The sequence below is a fragment of the Phoca vitulina genome, unplaced genomic scaffold, assembly GCF_004348235.1.
Source record: "Phoca vitulina isolate PV1807 unplaced genomic scaffold, GSC_HSeal_1.0 scaffold37, whole genome shotgun sequence".
Taxonomy (NCBI): Eukaryota; Metazoa; Chordata; class Mammalia; order Carnivora; family Phocidae; genus Phoca; species Phoca vitulina.
The window spans coordinates 9,077,451-9,094,943 of record NW_022589740.1 but is presented as its reverse complement, the minus strand read 5'-3'; the positions used below and the strand labels follow the sequence as shown (position 1 = coordinate 9,094,943).

Genomic DNA, 17,493 nt, shown 5'->3' with positions numbered 1-17,493 from the left:
CACAGGGAGGTTGAGTAACTTCCTAAGATCACCCAGCAAGGAGACGGCAGAGCTGATTCAAACCCAAGACTCGCTGATCTCAAGGCTGTACACTTGAACGCCACTCACACCCTTTCCTCAAACTGATATGCAGTCAAGTTGAGGATTCTGGCAAGGCGGAAGCAACTGGTATTTCTTGAATATCAAATGGATACCAGCCACTGTGCCTGGGGCTTTATAGGACTTTCTCCTCACACCTTCTCTATAACCCTATATGATAATTATTACCAACATGCCATCTGCCCGCCCCAACAAGTTGAGAAGAGAGGAATTAAGTAATATGCCCAAAGTCACCAATCAAGGCAGTGACAAAGCCAGCCTTCATATCTATGTCTGCTTGACTCCAACATAATACAACACTGGAGAAGCCGTAGCAATCGGCTGCCCACAGCAAACAGAGATGCTGCATTATAATGTTTCCTTTGGGTTTTGCTAGGCAAGGCATACTTTGTTTGTCCTTATAGGTCAAGTCTCTTCCACCTTAATTTTAAAATAATACATAATTTAGTAGATTATTTTAAATTACAGTATTCTCTAACCAAAAAGACAGATAATAACAAAGGTTGGCAAAAGCGTGCAGAAATTGGAACCTCACATACTGCTGGGGGGGGACGGAAAGCAGTACAATTGCTTTTGAAGACCATACGGCTGTTTCTTGGAAGGTTAGACCTAGAGTCACCATTTGACCTAGCAATTCCACTCCTAGCTACACAGCCACGATAACAGAAACTCTATGTTTGCACAAAAGCTTTATGTGAATATTCACAGCAGCACTATTCATAATAGTCAAAGAGTGGAAACAGCTCGGGGCGCCTGGGTGGCTCAGTCAGTTAAGCGGCCAACTCTTGGTTTCCGCTCAGGTCATGATCTCAGGGTCCTGGGATGGAGCCCCATGTAGGGTTCCATGCTCAGTGAGGAGCCTGCTTCAGGATTATCTCTCTCCCTCTCCCTTTGTCCCTACCCCCACTTGTGGATGCTCTCTTTCTCTAAGATAAATAAATACATCTTAAAAAAAAAAAAGTGGAAACAGCCCAAATGTCCATCAGCTGAAGAATGGACAAACAACATGTGGTCTATCCACACAATGGGACATTATTTGCCAATAAGAAAGAATGAAATACTGATACATGGTACCACATTGATGAACCCTAGAAACACTCTGCTTAGTGAAAGAAGCCAGTCACAAAAGACGACATAGTGTATGGTCCCATTTATGTGAAATATCCAGAAGAGGCAAATCCAGAGAGACAGAAGGTAGGTCAGGGATTGCCAGGGTTGGAAATGGAGATTATAGCTCACAAGTACAAGTTGCTTTTGGGGGTGACAAAAATGTTCTACAACTGATTGTGGTAATGATGGTACAACTGTATAAATATACTACAAACCACTGAATTCTACACCTGACATGGGTAAATTGGATGGTGTGAGAATGATATCTCGATAAAGCTGTTATACATTTATATTAAAAAAACTGCTCCAGGGGTGTCTGGGTGGCTCAGTCAGTTAAGTGTCCAACTCATTATTTCAGCTCAGGTCATGATTTCAGGGTCATGAGATCGAGCCCCACGTTGGGCTCCATGCTGGGCTTAAGATTCTCTCTCTCTCTCTGCCCCTCGGCTCCCCTTCTCCCTCTCTAAAACAAACAACCAAAAAAACCCCCATAATGCCCCATGACAAAAACCAATTACTATGCATTTAGTGGGCTCTCCAGAAATATCTATTGAATGAATGTGCCAAAGTGCTTTATGGCTATTTAAAAATAATACATGTTCATTTAAATTCAAATATGTCTTTTAGGAGTAAATAGATGGTGCTTGCTTTGCAACAATGTCACATGAAGTGTGCCCAGACTCAACCATCCCTGGAACCAAGTGCTGATGACTTCTGACTTCTCAGGGGGCGCTGAGATGTGGGCTTCAGTGGTGGAAGTTTACCAACAGCCCCACAATGCAGGAACTCTCCCTCTGTGCCAACAGGACCAATTGCAAGAACCATACATGACTCGCTGACAATGAGGATGCCGCTGAGTGTTAACTGCCTCCCCAAATCCTCAGTGAGCCAAACCCGGAGCAGCAGAGAAGCTCCAGGGTGACTCAGGACCACCAGCTAATAAACTGTCACTTGGGTCTTAGAATCTGGGAAAATGAACCACAATCTTCCTTTGTTGCTAAAGAAACTCCCCAGAGCAGCTCCTGATAGCATTTACTATTTATGGCCACATGTGAGCTAATATGAAAGGGTATGGAAAGAAAAAATAATAAGTACCAGAGTAAAAATGGAAACCAATATTGAGGGTTGCAGGGGAGGGGACGTGGAATAAATAGATGTCTGAACTTGAGATCTAGTTGTGGAGTTAGCCTGATGTGAACTGTTAAAAGAGCCAAGAAAAAAAGGATACGAATGGTGAGTGCATTGGGGAAGAAACAAGGTAGAGTATTAGTGGATTTAACAACAAAACAAATTAGCTCAACAGACAAGCTTCTCAGGAGCAGACAGAGTCCAGAACCCAGCACTGACTAGATAATCTTTTCAAGGAATGGTTTTCAAGCCTTCCCCACCAGGGAACAAAAACCTCCCAAGAATAACTTAGAAAGCACATATTTTATGAGCCTTGGATTTAGGCAATGTTTGTTCTGATGTTCCTTTACAAAATGGAAGTAGGAATATGGTACAGAATTGAAAAAGATTCATCTGCGGCATCGAGGCTCTGAGATGCCACGTGCTGAGCTCCCGACTTCACATCTCCGAAATTCACTAGTGTTATTTTGGAAAGGATTCAATCTCATCTACAAAAAAGCATCCTCATGGGAAACAAAACACAACTACCAAAAACGTAGTGTGTACTCCCTGTGTAAAGGATCGCTGGGAGCTTTTGCGTCTTTTATTTCATTGCCTTTCTAAAACAGCTCTGTGAGATAGATGTGCTACAAATGAGGAAGGAACTGTGGCTCAAGGAAATCAGGCATCTTTCCTGAAGTCAAATAACTGGTAAGTGGGGCAGGGAGAGGATGTGCTTCTCAGTCTTCAAACTTCTTTTTTTTTTTAACTTTTTAAAAAAGATTATTTATTATTTGAGAGAGAGAGAGAGAGAGCACGAGCAGGCAGGCAGAGGGAGAAGCAGACTCCCGATGCAGGGCTCAATCCCAGGACCCTGGGATCATGACCTGAGCCAAAGGCAGATGCTTAACCAACTGAGCCACGCAGGCACGCCCTGGCTCTTCAAACTTCTTAACCACTCTTTTATCGACTACCCTACACCTTCCCAAAGTAAAGCAGTCATCAATTTGTCCAGCCATGGAAGGCTTTCTAGAATGAAAGACCAATGACATTCTGACTGAGGTGAAAGACCACCATGAAACTCAGCAGACCAGAGGGAGAATACCAAAAAAGTAATAGGAGGCCTCCAGGCTTTAGAACATCTACAAGTCGGGGACCCCAAGAGAAAGACTGTGTGAAATATTAGTCAAAATAAAAAGATCAGTAACTACCATTACATCTAGTCCCTGGAATCCTATAGCTTCTGATGTATTTTGTTGTCTGTTCTTGGTGAAGAGTGTACCAGAAGATAAGAATCTGGGGATTTTAGAATGGAACTTTTCTTAACATTACTCAGTGTCTTATTTGAACTGTAAATGTTGAAATGTGCTCCTAGAGTGGTCAGTTTTTGCCACAGCCAATAAACACACAAACTGAGAAGAAAAAATACTTGTAGTAGCTTTCAACTTTTCTTAGACAATTCGCAAAGATGAGACCATGACAGAAGTTGTTGATTTTGTCCCTGACCTTTTGTAATCATTCTCCACCATAAATCTTCCTTTTGGGTTTTGTGGGACAAGTTTTCCCACTGTTTCTTCCCCTACAAACCCATCTGGGTATGCTCCTATCATTCTCAATGACATACAGTCATAAAAGGGGAAACACACCTGCACTTAACAGGGGTGCCAAGGAAAAGCAGTATCTTGCCCTGGGAACCTTTTCTGAATCTGCAATGAGCCCTCAGGCTGCAGACATTTCAGAAGGAAATATTGGGTGTCTATCTATGTGCCGTATTAGCCTGCCAGTTACAAGCAGAAAGAATACTGGACAGACAGGATGCTGTGTTCAAATGCACCCTCCGCCATGAATTAACTAGGTAGGTAACCCTCACCAAGGGCTTTCTTCTCTCCTGGCTGCAGGCTCTCGTATGTCTAATGAAGCGCTCAGAGCAGAGCAGCCCTACAGAACTCTCCAGCCATCGGACACTTTGGCCCCTGGCTTTGCCCATTCTGGCGATTTCCTAGCAAGTACCTGTTTCTTGGTCACCGTGCCATCCACGGGGTCCACATATTCAAAGCAGTCTGTTTTTGCCACACTGTAGACGTGGTTTCCCACGGCGAACTGCTGGCCGATGAAGGACTTGTCCGTGACCAGGGCCTCCAGGTCCCTCATGATGTAATATGTTGTCTTGGGCTCTAGCCCCTCATAGTCAAACCTGGTGAGGGAAGGCAGGACACAGGGTGAAGACAAACCTAATCAGAGAGCCAGCAACGGGGTAGACCTCTCAAGGTCATCTAATCACTGGTTTTGTTTTCCTGGAAGAACGGCACAGAAAAGCACCCCAACTGGTCCCCACGCTCTTCTACCTGGCCCATATAACACAGGCCCTATACAGGAGCCCGAGTGATGTTGTAAAAATCACATCAAGTCATGTCCTTTCTTTTAAATCCCTCCCCAAGTGCCCATCACATTGAGAACAAGACTCTAGCCACAGGCCATAAGGCGCTGTGGGATCCGACCTCACCCACCCCTTTGACTTTGTCCCACTCTCGCCCTTGTTCCCCGTGCTCCAGCCATAGGGGCTTCCTTTCCAGTCCCCAGAGACACTTTGCCCTGTCCTGCCTTTGGGCCTTTGCCGTTGCTGTCTGTTCCCTCAACCTGGTATATTCTTCCCCCGACCATTCGAATACCTGACACATTCTCCTCCGTCACTTTTCCAACTTAGTGTCACCTCCAGAAAGTGACCTTCTCCGACCATCCATTCAAGATACTTCCCTCTCTCTCTCCCTCTCTCACATCACTGTTGATATTTTCTTGTAGTAATCATCCCAATCTGTATTGACTTGGTGTATTTGTTTACTTATTTCTTATCTGCTTTTGCCCACACGAACCACAAGCTCCAGGAGGGCAGAGACCTTATCTGTTTTGTTCTCTGCTGCTTCTAGTAAGTGTTTATCAAGCAGTGGGATGAAAGATGGGAGGAAGGGAAGGGAGGGAGGAAGGAAGGAGAGAGAGGAATCAAGGGAGGTGAAGAGAGAAGGAGGAAGGGACATCAACGTACCATAAAACTCTCTTGGAAACTTGGAAGAAATACCACAATTGTTCCATTAAAAAAAAGTCCTCCTAGCCAAGAACATCAAATGTAACAATGGGGCTGGGAGGTGATTAGGAAAAAAAAGACTAAAAATAACACCTATCTCATTTGTTGTTGTAGGGTTTAAATACCATAATGCATATCAAGTAGTTGGCCCAATGCCAGACACCGTTGCTTAAAACTATTAATTGATTTTATTCTTAGTCACTACCATAAGGAAACTGTAGAGTCTTCCCCAGTGTCAATCTTGACCAAAACCAAATGGCACACCCAGGGGGGTCTGCATAAGAAGGAAGCCCTCAAGGGGCAGCTGTGCCCACATGGCTCTGATGGGATCTCACACTGTACTCTGTGTGACACAGGAACAAGATGTGAGTTCCCAGCCAGCTGAAAGAAGGAAGACTTGAATCACTGTTACTTTTTCTTCACCCAAGATCTTTTAAGACTTTGAGTAAACATCAGGGTATTAGCCAAAATGGAAAACATGGAATGATGCCATTTCTAGCAGTGGGTCCCCTGTCCCTGTATCTCTGTCTTGTAATCTCTCCCTCCTACACAGATGTGCCCTCCCCAGCCTCAGAAACAAAACAACTGGGAACTGTCTCAGAAAATTCTCAGCAGTGGATGTGTTCTAAGCCTAAATTCTGTTTAAAGATAGTATTCTGGGGGAAGATCAAGACCCAACCAAGCAGAGAGGGGCAGGAGGATGGGATAGAGGGTTTATTAGGATACCGAGGGGCACTGAAAGAGATTCAGAGGTTGAGAAAATCCACTAAGGGGACAGTTCACATTCGGTCTATGGCTGAGGTGGTCAGACCAGCCTGCCCAAATGCTCATCTTCATACACAAGCAGACTCTGGGACGGCCCCCCATTCGCTATCGCAAACCACCCCCTCTGACCACCACAACACACTTTCAAGGGAGGAAATCTTTCAATGGAGAGTACCTTCTGGGGTCCACTCACACAAGGAAAATCATCTGGGTTCCCAGACACAACTTCAGGCTCAGAAATAAGTCAAACAAAACTGTGTAATTATCTCCTCCCCACCAAAAAGAACAGGCTAGAAGTCATTTTATTCCACAAGGATCTCTCAATCTATATCTGCTGGAGGCTGAAAAAAAAAAGTGTTTACCTTTCATTCTACCTATTCCCTCCTCCCTTTTTCTTTATCTCTGGGATCTCTTTGGACAGAAATCTGAAACATAAGTCAATGTTCTACAAGAATTTAAATCTCCATTGCATTATATTCTCTAATATGGTATTTGTTATGAAAAATGTAATTATCATGTAAGCTCTTGTCCACACAAAAAAAATGAACTATATTATAAATACACTTATCATAACACCACGTCTTCAAAACACTGGCAGAAAGCTAGATAATCATTGCACAAATTATGAGGAACACATCCCTAACTCAAAGTGATCTCACTAAGCCAGAGGTTGGCAATCATAACATATTTTATCAGGTTGGACTTTTTTGGAACAACTTCGTGCAATAGAAAGTTTTGTTGTGCCAGTTACTTCCCTGGTATGCCAAAAAGGCCCACAAGAATCAGGATATTTTGGCACTAGTTAGAAATACTAGTAAGTAGGGGCACCTGGGTGGCTCAGTCGTTGAGCGTCTGCCTTTGGCTCAGGTCATGATCCCAGGGTCCTGGGATTGAGCCCCGCATCGGGCTCCCTGCTCAGCCGGGAGCCTGCTTCTCCCTCTTCCTCTGCTGCTCCCCCTACTTGTGCTCTCTCTCTGTCAAATAAATAAATAAAATCTTTAAAAAAATAAATACTAGTAAGTAAAACAAATGCCCACCTGCCTTGAGAATATTTTACGATACAAGGAATCATTTGAGGGGCGCCTGGGTGGCTCAGTCGGTTAAGCATCTGCCTTCGGCTCAGGTCATGATCCCAGGGTCCTAGGATCGAGCCCCGCATCGGGCTCCCTGCTCAGTGGGGAGCTTGCTTCTCCCTCTCCCACTCCCCCTGCTTATGTTCCCTTTCTCCCTGTCTCTCTCTGTCTGTCAAATAAATAAATAAAATCTTTAAAAGAAAAAAAAAAACAAGGAATCATTTGAGGTGGTTTTCAGGCAGTTAACAACCTCTGCCTTCTTGACTAAACCAGAGAAAAGACTATTAGGGCGCTGTCAACATTTCCCAGAGCACTGCAATCTTTTTGACAGTAATGAATCCTATCACGGGCTTTCTTATTCTCTGATATTTATCTAAGTAAACGACTTCTTAAGAGAAGAAACAATCACCTTATAAGGGAAGTCTAAGGCTTTCTTTCTGTTCCTTAAGCTCTTAAAACATAACCAAACACCCAAAGTAGTTAACTATTCATAAACAAAGCAAAGGAGCCACAATTTCTGTTTTCCAAACAGAGAGAGTCTCTGAGGATACCCAAGGATTCCCTTGCCAGATCCCCAGGTTCTCCACAGTTAACATCCTTGCCTATCACTGCTCCCCCAAGACCATGGCTTGGTACCAGGAACACAAACCTATCATATCGAGGTACACATATCTAGCAGGCAACCAGGCAGCCAGAAGACTCTGCCCCCTCACTTATTTCAAAAACAGGAAAGTGATATAGAGCCCCCCAACCCTGAGCTCTTAGCCACTGACCTTTGCCCTTCATCCCTCCCAGGGTAACAGTTCCCTCTTCTGTATCTCCTTTCACAGGGACAACACTTTAGCAAAAGGTGGGGCTCCTGAACCATATGGCCCCTTCAGAGGGCACCTTAGACATTGTTGGACCGTTAGCAGGCAAGTAAGACAGAGGGAAGGAGAGGATTACAAAAGCAGTCCGACCTGTCACAGCTTTGCCTCTGCCTCCCTCCCTTGATAATTATGGGTGGAGAACTAACAAGGAGAGCCCCCGATTGGACTATAAAACTGTCACGGGCACTAAAGGACTTTCAAGGTTCCGCAGTTCAGAGTCCCCCTTGGAATGGCTGCCCACCTTATAGGCACGGATGAAAAGATCACAGAGGAATGTCACCAGGGGAGGGGAAATTTATGCCTTCCAGTTTGGAGGTCCTGAAGGACCTCCAAACACCTATCAGGGGCTCCAGCCCCTGTGTTCCTCAGACCGTCCTGAAAGCTGCCTCCTTCTTAAGGTTCTAGCCCACCACTTTCCTTTAAGGGCAGTTCCCCAGGGTCCCTACCCTTCTCACCTGCAATAATAGTGGCGGCCAAATTTGGCCCAGTGATCTCGGACGATTTCCTCCACACTCTGCTTCCGGGCAGCCAATATGGAAAGCCAGACCAAGACAGCCCAGAGGCCATCTTTTTCCCGGAGGTGATCGGAGCCTAAGGAAGAAAGAAGTATTCTGCTGAGGAATTGTTCCTAGGGGAAAAGTAAAAGCGAAATGAACTATGAAGACCAGTTAGAAATTGAATGTTGAAATGGCTGGATATATTTATCCATCGTGATAAATACATGTCCCATCATATACTTGCATTTCCAAAAAAAAAAACCCAACTGAAATTCAAATAACAAAATAACATCAAAAAGTAAAATACAATCCTGGAAGTTGTGGAAAGTACCAAAGAGCCAAGGTGACATCACATTTGCCCAACGCCATCATTCATTCATTCATTAATTTGGTGATCCTTACAATATACCAAACACTGGTCTAGGTGCTAGGGATACAGCAGGGAACAAGACAGCTCTTTATTCATAAGCTTGAATTCAAGTAGGTAGAAGACAGGCAATGGAAAAGTAGATGAGAGAACAAGATGCATTAAATAAGGACAAGGGCTATGCAAAAAAGTCACAGAGTATGACAGCAGCAAAAACTCTATTACTTAGAGTGTAGGGTAGTTTATCTACAGGAGGGTTAGTCGTGGCTTTCCCAAAAGATATGCTCACCCAGATCCTATGAATGTGACCTTATTTGGGGAAACAGTCTTGCCGATAGAATTAAGGACCTTGAGATGAGATCATCCTGGGTTATCCAGGTGGACCTTAAATCCAATGACAAGTGTTTTTCGAAGGAGAGGAGAAGACACAGAGAGGAGAAATACAAAGGAGCAGGTTATGTAAAGAACTTCTCAAACTCAACACCCAAAAAACAAATAATCAAGTCAAAAAATGGGCAGAGGACATGAACAGACACTTCTCCAAAAAAGACATACAAATGGCTAACAGACACATGAAAAAATGTTAAACGTCATTAGCCATCAGGGGAATTCAAACCAAAACCACATTGAGATACCACCTTACACCAGTTAGAATGGCAAAAATTGACAAGGCAAGAAACAACAAATGTTGGAGAGGTTGTGGAGAAAGGGGAACCCTCTTACACTGTTGGTGGGAATACAAGTTGGTACAGCCACTTTGGAAAACAGTGTGGAGGTTCCTCAAAAAGTTAAAAATAGAGCTACCCTATGACCCAGCAATTGCACTACTGGGTATTTACCCTGAAGATAGAGATGTAGGGAAAAGAAGGGCCACATGCACCGCAGCAGTCCACAATAGCCAAACTGTGGAAGGAGCCAAGATGCCCTTCAACAGACGAATGGATAAAGAAGATGTGGTCCATATATACAATGGAATATTACTCAGCCATCAGAAAGGATGAATACCCACCATGTGCATCGACATGGATGGAACTGGAGGGGATTATGCTAAGTGAAATAAGTCAAACAGAGAAAGACAATTATCATATGGTTTCACTTATTTGTGGAACATAAGGAATAGCATGGAGGACATTAGGAGAAGGAAGGAAAAAATGAAGGGTGGGGGAATCAGAGGCGGAGACGAACCATGAGAGACTATGACTCCGGGAATCAAACTGAGGGTTTTAGAGGGGAGGGGGTGGGGGGATGGGTGAGCCCGGTGATAGGTATTAAGGAGGGCACATATTGCATGGAGCAATGGGTGATATATGCAAACAATGAATCATGGAACACTACATCAAAAACTAATGATGTGCTGTTTGGCGACTAACATAACATAATAAAAAAATTATAAAAAAAAAGACAGAGACAGAGATTGGAATTATGCTGCCACCAGGGAGGGAACATATGGAGCCACGTGAAGTTGAAAGAGGCAAGGAAATATTCTCCCCTAGAGCCTTCAGAGGAAGGATGACCCCGCCAACACCTTGATTTTGGACTTCTGGCGTCCAGGATTATGAGAGAATAAATTTCTGTTGTTTTAAGCCACTCAGTTTATGGTAATATGTTATGGCAGCCTCAGGAAATGAATATAGGTCGTCAGATGATGACATCTGAGCTGACACATGAGAAGGAGCTGGCCACGCTGAGATGTGGGGACAAAGTTTTCCAAGCCAAGGGACAGCAACCACAAAGTCCCCCATGCAGGAATAACCTGGGAAACTGGGAAGCCTAATCCTACAGCTACTCCACAGAAGGAGAGGCACTTCATATCATGGCATTCACACAAATGACGAATGCCAGCTGAACAGGTAGATTTCTGAGCAAAAAAGAACCAGAAGGAAGTGCAAGAGGCCCACTTAAGCACCTGTCTATTGCCAACTCTAAGCTCTCTCCAAAATGAATAGAGCCCTGAATACAAGGCACATGTAGCAGCGTAAGAAACATGGTGTAACGGGAAAAGCATGGGAAGGCTTTGGAATGAGGGTTTGAAACCAAACTCCTGCTACTTCCCACATGTGTGAGAAGTTGTTGCAAAATTATTAACCTTTCCGAGCCTCGACTTCTCATCTGTAAAATGAGGATACCGTCACCAATCTTGTGGAGTTGTCCTACCAATTTAATCAAGTCCAGAGGGCAGGCTCTTGAGTCAGTTTCCTCATGTTCAAGTGCTGGCTCAACCACTTCCCTTTGTGTGACTGGCTGTTCTCATCTACAGCATAGGGACAACGATGACTCCCACCCCACAGAGTTACTGTCAGGGTGAAGTGATTACACATGCCTAGGTATTTAGAGCACTGACTGGGATGTCACAAGTGATTGTTGCGGCTGTTAATCTTATCATTGGTAATTCACACAATGCACCAACATGGTGCTAATTCCTTAAGACACACTTTAAGGCAGATTGTTCTCAGTTATTCATATAATGTTATCCTCTGACACTAGCAATAACCATATCGTAAGAAAGGGGACTGGGACCAGGGGCTGGACCATCGCTTCTTGCAATAGAGCAATGAGAATGGACAAGAGCACTCTTCAGTTTCAGGGCTATGAAACATACATAGAAAATCAAAAAGGGAGACCCGATGTCACAAAGCTATTTAAACCTTGGAAATGGGATGAATAATACTTTAGTTAAGTTCAACATTTTTGACAACTTCTCAATGAAGCTATGAGTCATTTGCTCTTGTTACATTTATGGTGTTAAGTGTTACATGCTTTTCCTCAAAAAGGAAACATACAACCTTGAGAGAGCAGTGAAGATATTTAAAAGGAAAAACAATCAGTTTTCGGTTCTTCCTCGATGCTGATCACTGATCTGCTGATGACACTCTTAGACATCTGGTTGCTGCTGCCTCTAGGTTGAGAGGACCCCAGGCATTAATCATCACACCGGGGGTGACGCTCATCTTATCCAGCGAACTCTTCACACTGCTACAAAAATGGAAGAAGTTTGGAAGATGCTGGGCTGGCTCCATGGCTAAATGCCAAAAAAACAAGTCTAGGAAACCCTGCCCGATGGGATAATTTCAAAACCTTTTGTCCTTTTATAGCTGAAAAATCACTTTTATTTACTGGCTAGAGAAAAATACTCTTTTGTTTTAAAACATGGGCTTCGCATACCTTTGCATTTCCAGCTGGATTACATTACCTGGAGATAGAACCATTAGATGCTATTAACTCTGTGAAATAAGATGTCATAATTTAGTGGTAGAAGAGACATAAGTTCTTTTAGCAGGACTTAAAAAAAAAAATCTCGCCCCTTTGTCGCCAACTTCATAGTAGATTATGAGTTGGCTTTGGATATATTTGCCTACAAGTTAAACATCTGCCAAAATTCATAAGGGCCCATAATGATCTAATAAAATTGTGCTCTTTACAGCTTTCTGAGGTGGGGATAGAGACACTGATGATGTTTCATTTACACACGTTTCCCCTGGATGCTCATAGTATGCTTTGGAGAGGGTTTGGGGGATACAACCTTCTTTTTAATAATTCTTTAAAGCAAATGAACTATAATGCCATATCAGTGATAGGTAAATTAAACAAGAAATGCAGAAAACACAAAGGTATAAAATGGTTTTCTGAAACCCCACCATAAACAGTAAAAACAGAGGGGAGAGCTGTTCACATTATATATTACATGGCTAATACACTTCATATTTATAAATATTTTATGAGTCAATGAGAAAGAAAAAACCCCGATAGAAAACTGTGTGGAAGGGCACAAATGAGCAATTTTTCAAGAGAAAAATATTAATAGTTAAAAACATTGGAACAAATGCTCAGTCTCACTGTGGTCAAATCCATAAAATGGGATAATATTTGGAGACTGCCAAATTAGCAAAGGTCAGTTAGGGGAAGAAGAATACCAGTACCAGTAAGTATCAGTATAAATGTGTGCAGTTTGATAGCATAATTTGGCAAAAATAATCAATAGTCTTAAAGTATCACCCAGCTTTGGACCCAGCTATTCTATTTTTTTTAACCTTTAGCCATAACAACATTTACTAAAATAGCTAAGAGAAGAGAGGAAAATTGGAAAAATAAATGCTAATCGTTAAACATCAGGATAATTGTGGAAAATCCATCCAAAAGCTTGTTTAGATGTTTTCATAAATGGAACAAATCAGTTTACCAAGGAAGTATATTCAGTATACTTTTATAGCAAAAGATATGTAGATATGTATATATATGTGTGCACAGGTAAACAACAGGAGGACCACCTAACCACTAACAATAGTTAGCTCTGAAATGGTAGAATCACAGGTGTTTTCTTCTTCTTCTGCCCTATTTCCAGAAGGAACATGTGTTTTTTCATTATAAGACATTTTCGGTGGTGGGTAGAAATTCACATTTGAAGCCATTCATTTCCATTTACCAAAGAGCTAGCTGGGATATTAAAGGGATCGCTACCACTTATGAACAGGTGATAAACTTTGAACCTATCAATCATCCCATTTCTTCCTCTGAGTAACAGCTTTTTAGAGCATAGAGACTGAATATGACCCCCCCGGCCCCCCCTGGGGTCTCACAAGTCTTGAGATTAGAATCAGGAATGTCCTGTAAGGTTTTAGTAACTCACAGGAGTTGAGGATGGGGAAGAAGGTGTGCAGCTGAGCTGTCAACATTGGCCTTGGGGGCGGCTGGGGAAGCTCATTGTGTAGCCTACCTTTATTTAGCTTCACAGCAAAATGGAATGAAAAGTACGGGGAGTCCCCTATACTCCCTATCCTCACACAAATACAACTTGCCCAATATCAACATTCCCCAGCAGAGTGGGACATTTGTTATAACTGTTGAACCTACACGACACATGATTATCACCCGAAGTCCATAGTTTATGCTAGGGTTCACTCTTGGTGTACAGTCAATGATTTGGACAAACATGGCGAACTACTAATATTTTTGCCATCTTCATAGTTATGCCTTTTCCAGATTACCATATAGTTGGACTCACACACTATGGAATCTTTGCTGTCTGGCTTCTTTCACTTAGTAATATGCATTTAAGGTTCCTCCATGAATTTTCATGGCTTGATAGCTCATTTCTTTTTAGCATTGAATAATACCAGTACAATTTTGAAGCTTGCTTCCTCTGGTACCCTGGCCACCTGGTTGGGGACCTTGCCAGGAGCTTTTAGCCATATTCTCAAAGCCCAAAAGTACCCTTCACCTTGCCTTCCTCCATCCAGGCCAGCCCAGCCTAAAGCCTAGAGAAGCTGCCATTCCCACCCGGATACCAGAAAGAGGGCACTCAGCTCTTTCCCACCATGACTCCAGCAAAAATAGGTACAAAAAAGAGGGTCAATTTTTTTCTCATCAGAAATATCCCTATCTTCCCCTCCACCCAAATTTGGCTTTGAATTTTCTCAAGTTTTAAAACCATATGACTTTCAGCTAGGAAGTACACCAGTAAGTATAGTGGCCTCATGAAAGATAAGGGGGAAATAAAGAGCGTACTCAGTCTCAAAGGGATTTTCTTCGAATGGAAATCCCAGCATGGCAAATCAACTCAATAAAACATGACACAAGTTCTTAACAGATCAAGTCATCTCAGCTGAGACTCAGATCAGGAACATCTGAACTTGTCAATTAGGAAAATAGACATTATTGTGCACCTTTTGCAGGCCCCAAGCTGGAACAGGGGTTATGATTCTCAATCCAGGCTGCGCATTAGAATCGCCTAAAGAACTTATAAAAAATACCAAATACCAATGCACAGGCCTCATTCCTGACCATTAAAATGAGAATTTCTTGGCAATGGGGAACGGGCATCGGTATTTTTTTTTAAAGTTCCTCAAGTGATTCTCATGGGCAGCTGGGGTTAAGGGCCACTGCTTTCGGAGAAGAATAATCAAAACAGGTCCATGTTAGGGGCAGATTGCTTAGCAGTAGCATATTAGGCCTCTTCTTCTTTTTGTCCAAATTTGGTGCTAAATGAAAATGGCCTCTGGTCTCTAGTTCAGTGGATGCCACAGGCCCTGCTTGGGTGGGTGGCTCTTGCTGGAACCAGCATCAGGATTATGGTCTCTCCCTGCCCTTTTTGTCTGGAAAACTTGCGAGGGTTTTGCCAACTTTGGGGTAACCAACTCGTCCCAGTTTGCCTGGGACCTCCCCGATTATAGCAGCAAATGTCCCACCCCCCAGAAAACCTCTCAGTCCCCCACATGCCAGGATGGGTGGTCATCTAAAAAGAAGGGCCGCTCACTCCAGTCAGTCCCTGATGGTTTTTAGGATTTGTGCATGTTCAGCACATATCGTAGCATCACCGTTCCCGGAACCAGAAGTGACAGGAGGTATATGCACTTGCTCTCGGGGGAGGATTACAAAGTGAGATAAATTCCATTCTTAGAAGGATAACAGCAAGGTACCAGACACTAGACTCAGTATCTCATACACCCATTGTATTCCATTATCCAATTTACACAACAGCATAGCTCCTTTTTACAAAGAAGAGACTATAGTTAGACCATTTGTATGAGGTCACACAGCAATGAAGTGGTGAAAACAAGATTCAAACCTGGGCAGTTTGGCTCTGACACAGATGGACTTCGTTACTAGCAGCAAGCCCAGGAACCACGGTGGTCCTTGGGGGCTGCAGGACGACAGAGAAAATGCCCCAGGTGACTGGAGCCAAGGCAACCCTCCTGAAGATGTGGGTCACAAATGCGCACTTCTTCCTTCGCACACAAGACGGTCAGGAAAAGTTGCTGATTTCCCTTTGCTTCTCTTCTCAGATCCATTCATCCTTCCATTTACAAACGCAGTTTCCACTAGTTGGCGGTGAAATTCTCCCCGTCCTCTTTTCATCCACTCAAGACAAGGATTTGTCTTTTTTATAATAGTAGAGTTAGAAGGGAAAATTGGGAGACACCCATTGCAGGTGATTCTGAGATTTGAAAACATGCTATAGAATTGTGACAGGCTGGTTTTGGAGTTTTGTTTCTTCATGTCTCAAATCGCTTACGTTCAGCTTTTTAAATCTTGCCAAAAAGCAAGGCTCATGGAAAAATCGCCACTTTTCCATGCTTACAGATAAATGCTTTTTAAAAACAAATGCCCTAAAATTTTCATCAATTGGAGAACAAATTTATTCTGTATATAAGCAGGTCACGATATATATATCCTGTGTATAAGAGCCAGCTGTCAGCTCAGAAAGGTAGGATGGCAGTAACTGACCAAAGTAGCTCATCCAGGGCTGTGGTCAACATGAATCCCAATGAATAATACTATGTGGCAATAAATTTCATGATGATAATGATTATGATAATGATGACGATGATCATGATGAAAGTGTTTGACACAAATATCCTGCAGGGCATTTGGCTAATATCCTGACCATGGCAACACCCAATAAGCTCCATGAGGGAAAGGACTGTGTCTGAAATTACTCATCACTCTCTCCTGGCCCTGGCTCATAGAAGGTGTGCAGTAAATATTCATTGAGTGAGTAAATCAATGACTGAGTGAAACTTTAGTATGTAGCTTGATCTAATTTACTGGATTCACTCCTCACTAAAAGTAGCTAGATAGTGAGAAGCCACCTGGAATGTTACATTGAAAAAAAATGTTACAGATCATCCCACTGAATATTCATCTTATAAATGAGGAAACTGAGGCCCAGAGAAGTGAAGCAATCTGTGTAAGGTGGTCCAACCACATAGAGGGGGAGTCAAGATTGGAGCCAGATCTGTCAACTCCTGGTCCGGTGTCGTTCACATGACACCCATTCTCCCAAGTCCCCCGGCGTACACTCCATCCCCATCTGAAAGCATAACCACAGAGGAGGAAATGACCCCTCTTCCTGGCCTGAACCGGGGGCAGTAGGGTACTGGGGAGCCAGTGAGATTGGGTTTGAATCCTGACTCTGCCAGTGTTACCTAGACCATTGGCTTGACCTTCTTCCCTAAGCCTCAATGACCTTATCTGGAAAATGAGGGGCCCTTATGGTCCCTAATTCACTTCATTGTGGAGAAGTCTCTGTGAAATGTATAGGAGGCCCTAAGCATGGTATCTATCACTGAGGAGGTACTCAATAAATCAGACATATTAGCACAATTTCATTAACACGTGCCCCAAGGCAGTCAAGCCATCCACCCCAGAGGAGGTGAGAGCATTAAAAATATGGTGGCCAGCCAGCTGACATAACTCTCCCTTGTGAGCACAACAGCATAGGAAGATAAGGGACAGTGGGACCTCCTAACTCTTATGTCCCACCCTGTTTCTTTGTCGCCAGCACTGACGAAAACAACACGACTCCCTGAGAACTGCCCCTTGACAGGTCATAAGCTGAACTGGAAGTCATTCTGGTGGTTTACGGTCTGCACTACAAGGCTGAGGACCTGTCACTCCATAGTCATTACACTTTGTTCTCATGGGGTCATGAGAAAAAACAATTTATTGGGGAAGCCTCCAAGCACCATTTTAGGAGCTGCATCTTAAATACCAAGGGATGGGCCCCCTTGTTAGAAGTCCCTTAGTAGAC

The 17,493-nt window shown here is 43.3% G+C and overlaps 1 protein-coding gene across 1 annotated transcript in view; it reads right to left on the bottom strand.

Annotated features, from left to right (window-relative positions):
* Positions 1 to 17,493, bottom strand: part of PGM5 (phosphoglucomutase 5) — a 198,798-nt gene that overhangs the window by 47,636 nt on the left and 133,669 nt on the right. Inside the window, exons 8-9 of the mRNA XM_032427488.1 lie at positions 8,558 to 8,693; positions 4,327 to 4,510 (exon numbers count right to left, since the gene is read on the bottom strand). Coding sequence (XP_032283379.1) covers positions 4,327 to 4,510; positions 8,558 to 8,693 — 320 coding nt within the window. The remainder of the gene's footprint in view (positions 1 to 4,326; positions 4,511 to 8,557; positions 8,694 to 17,493) is intronic.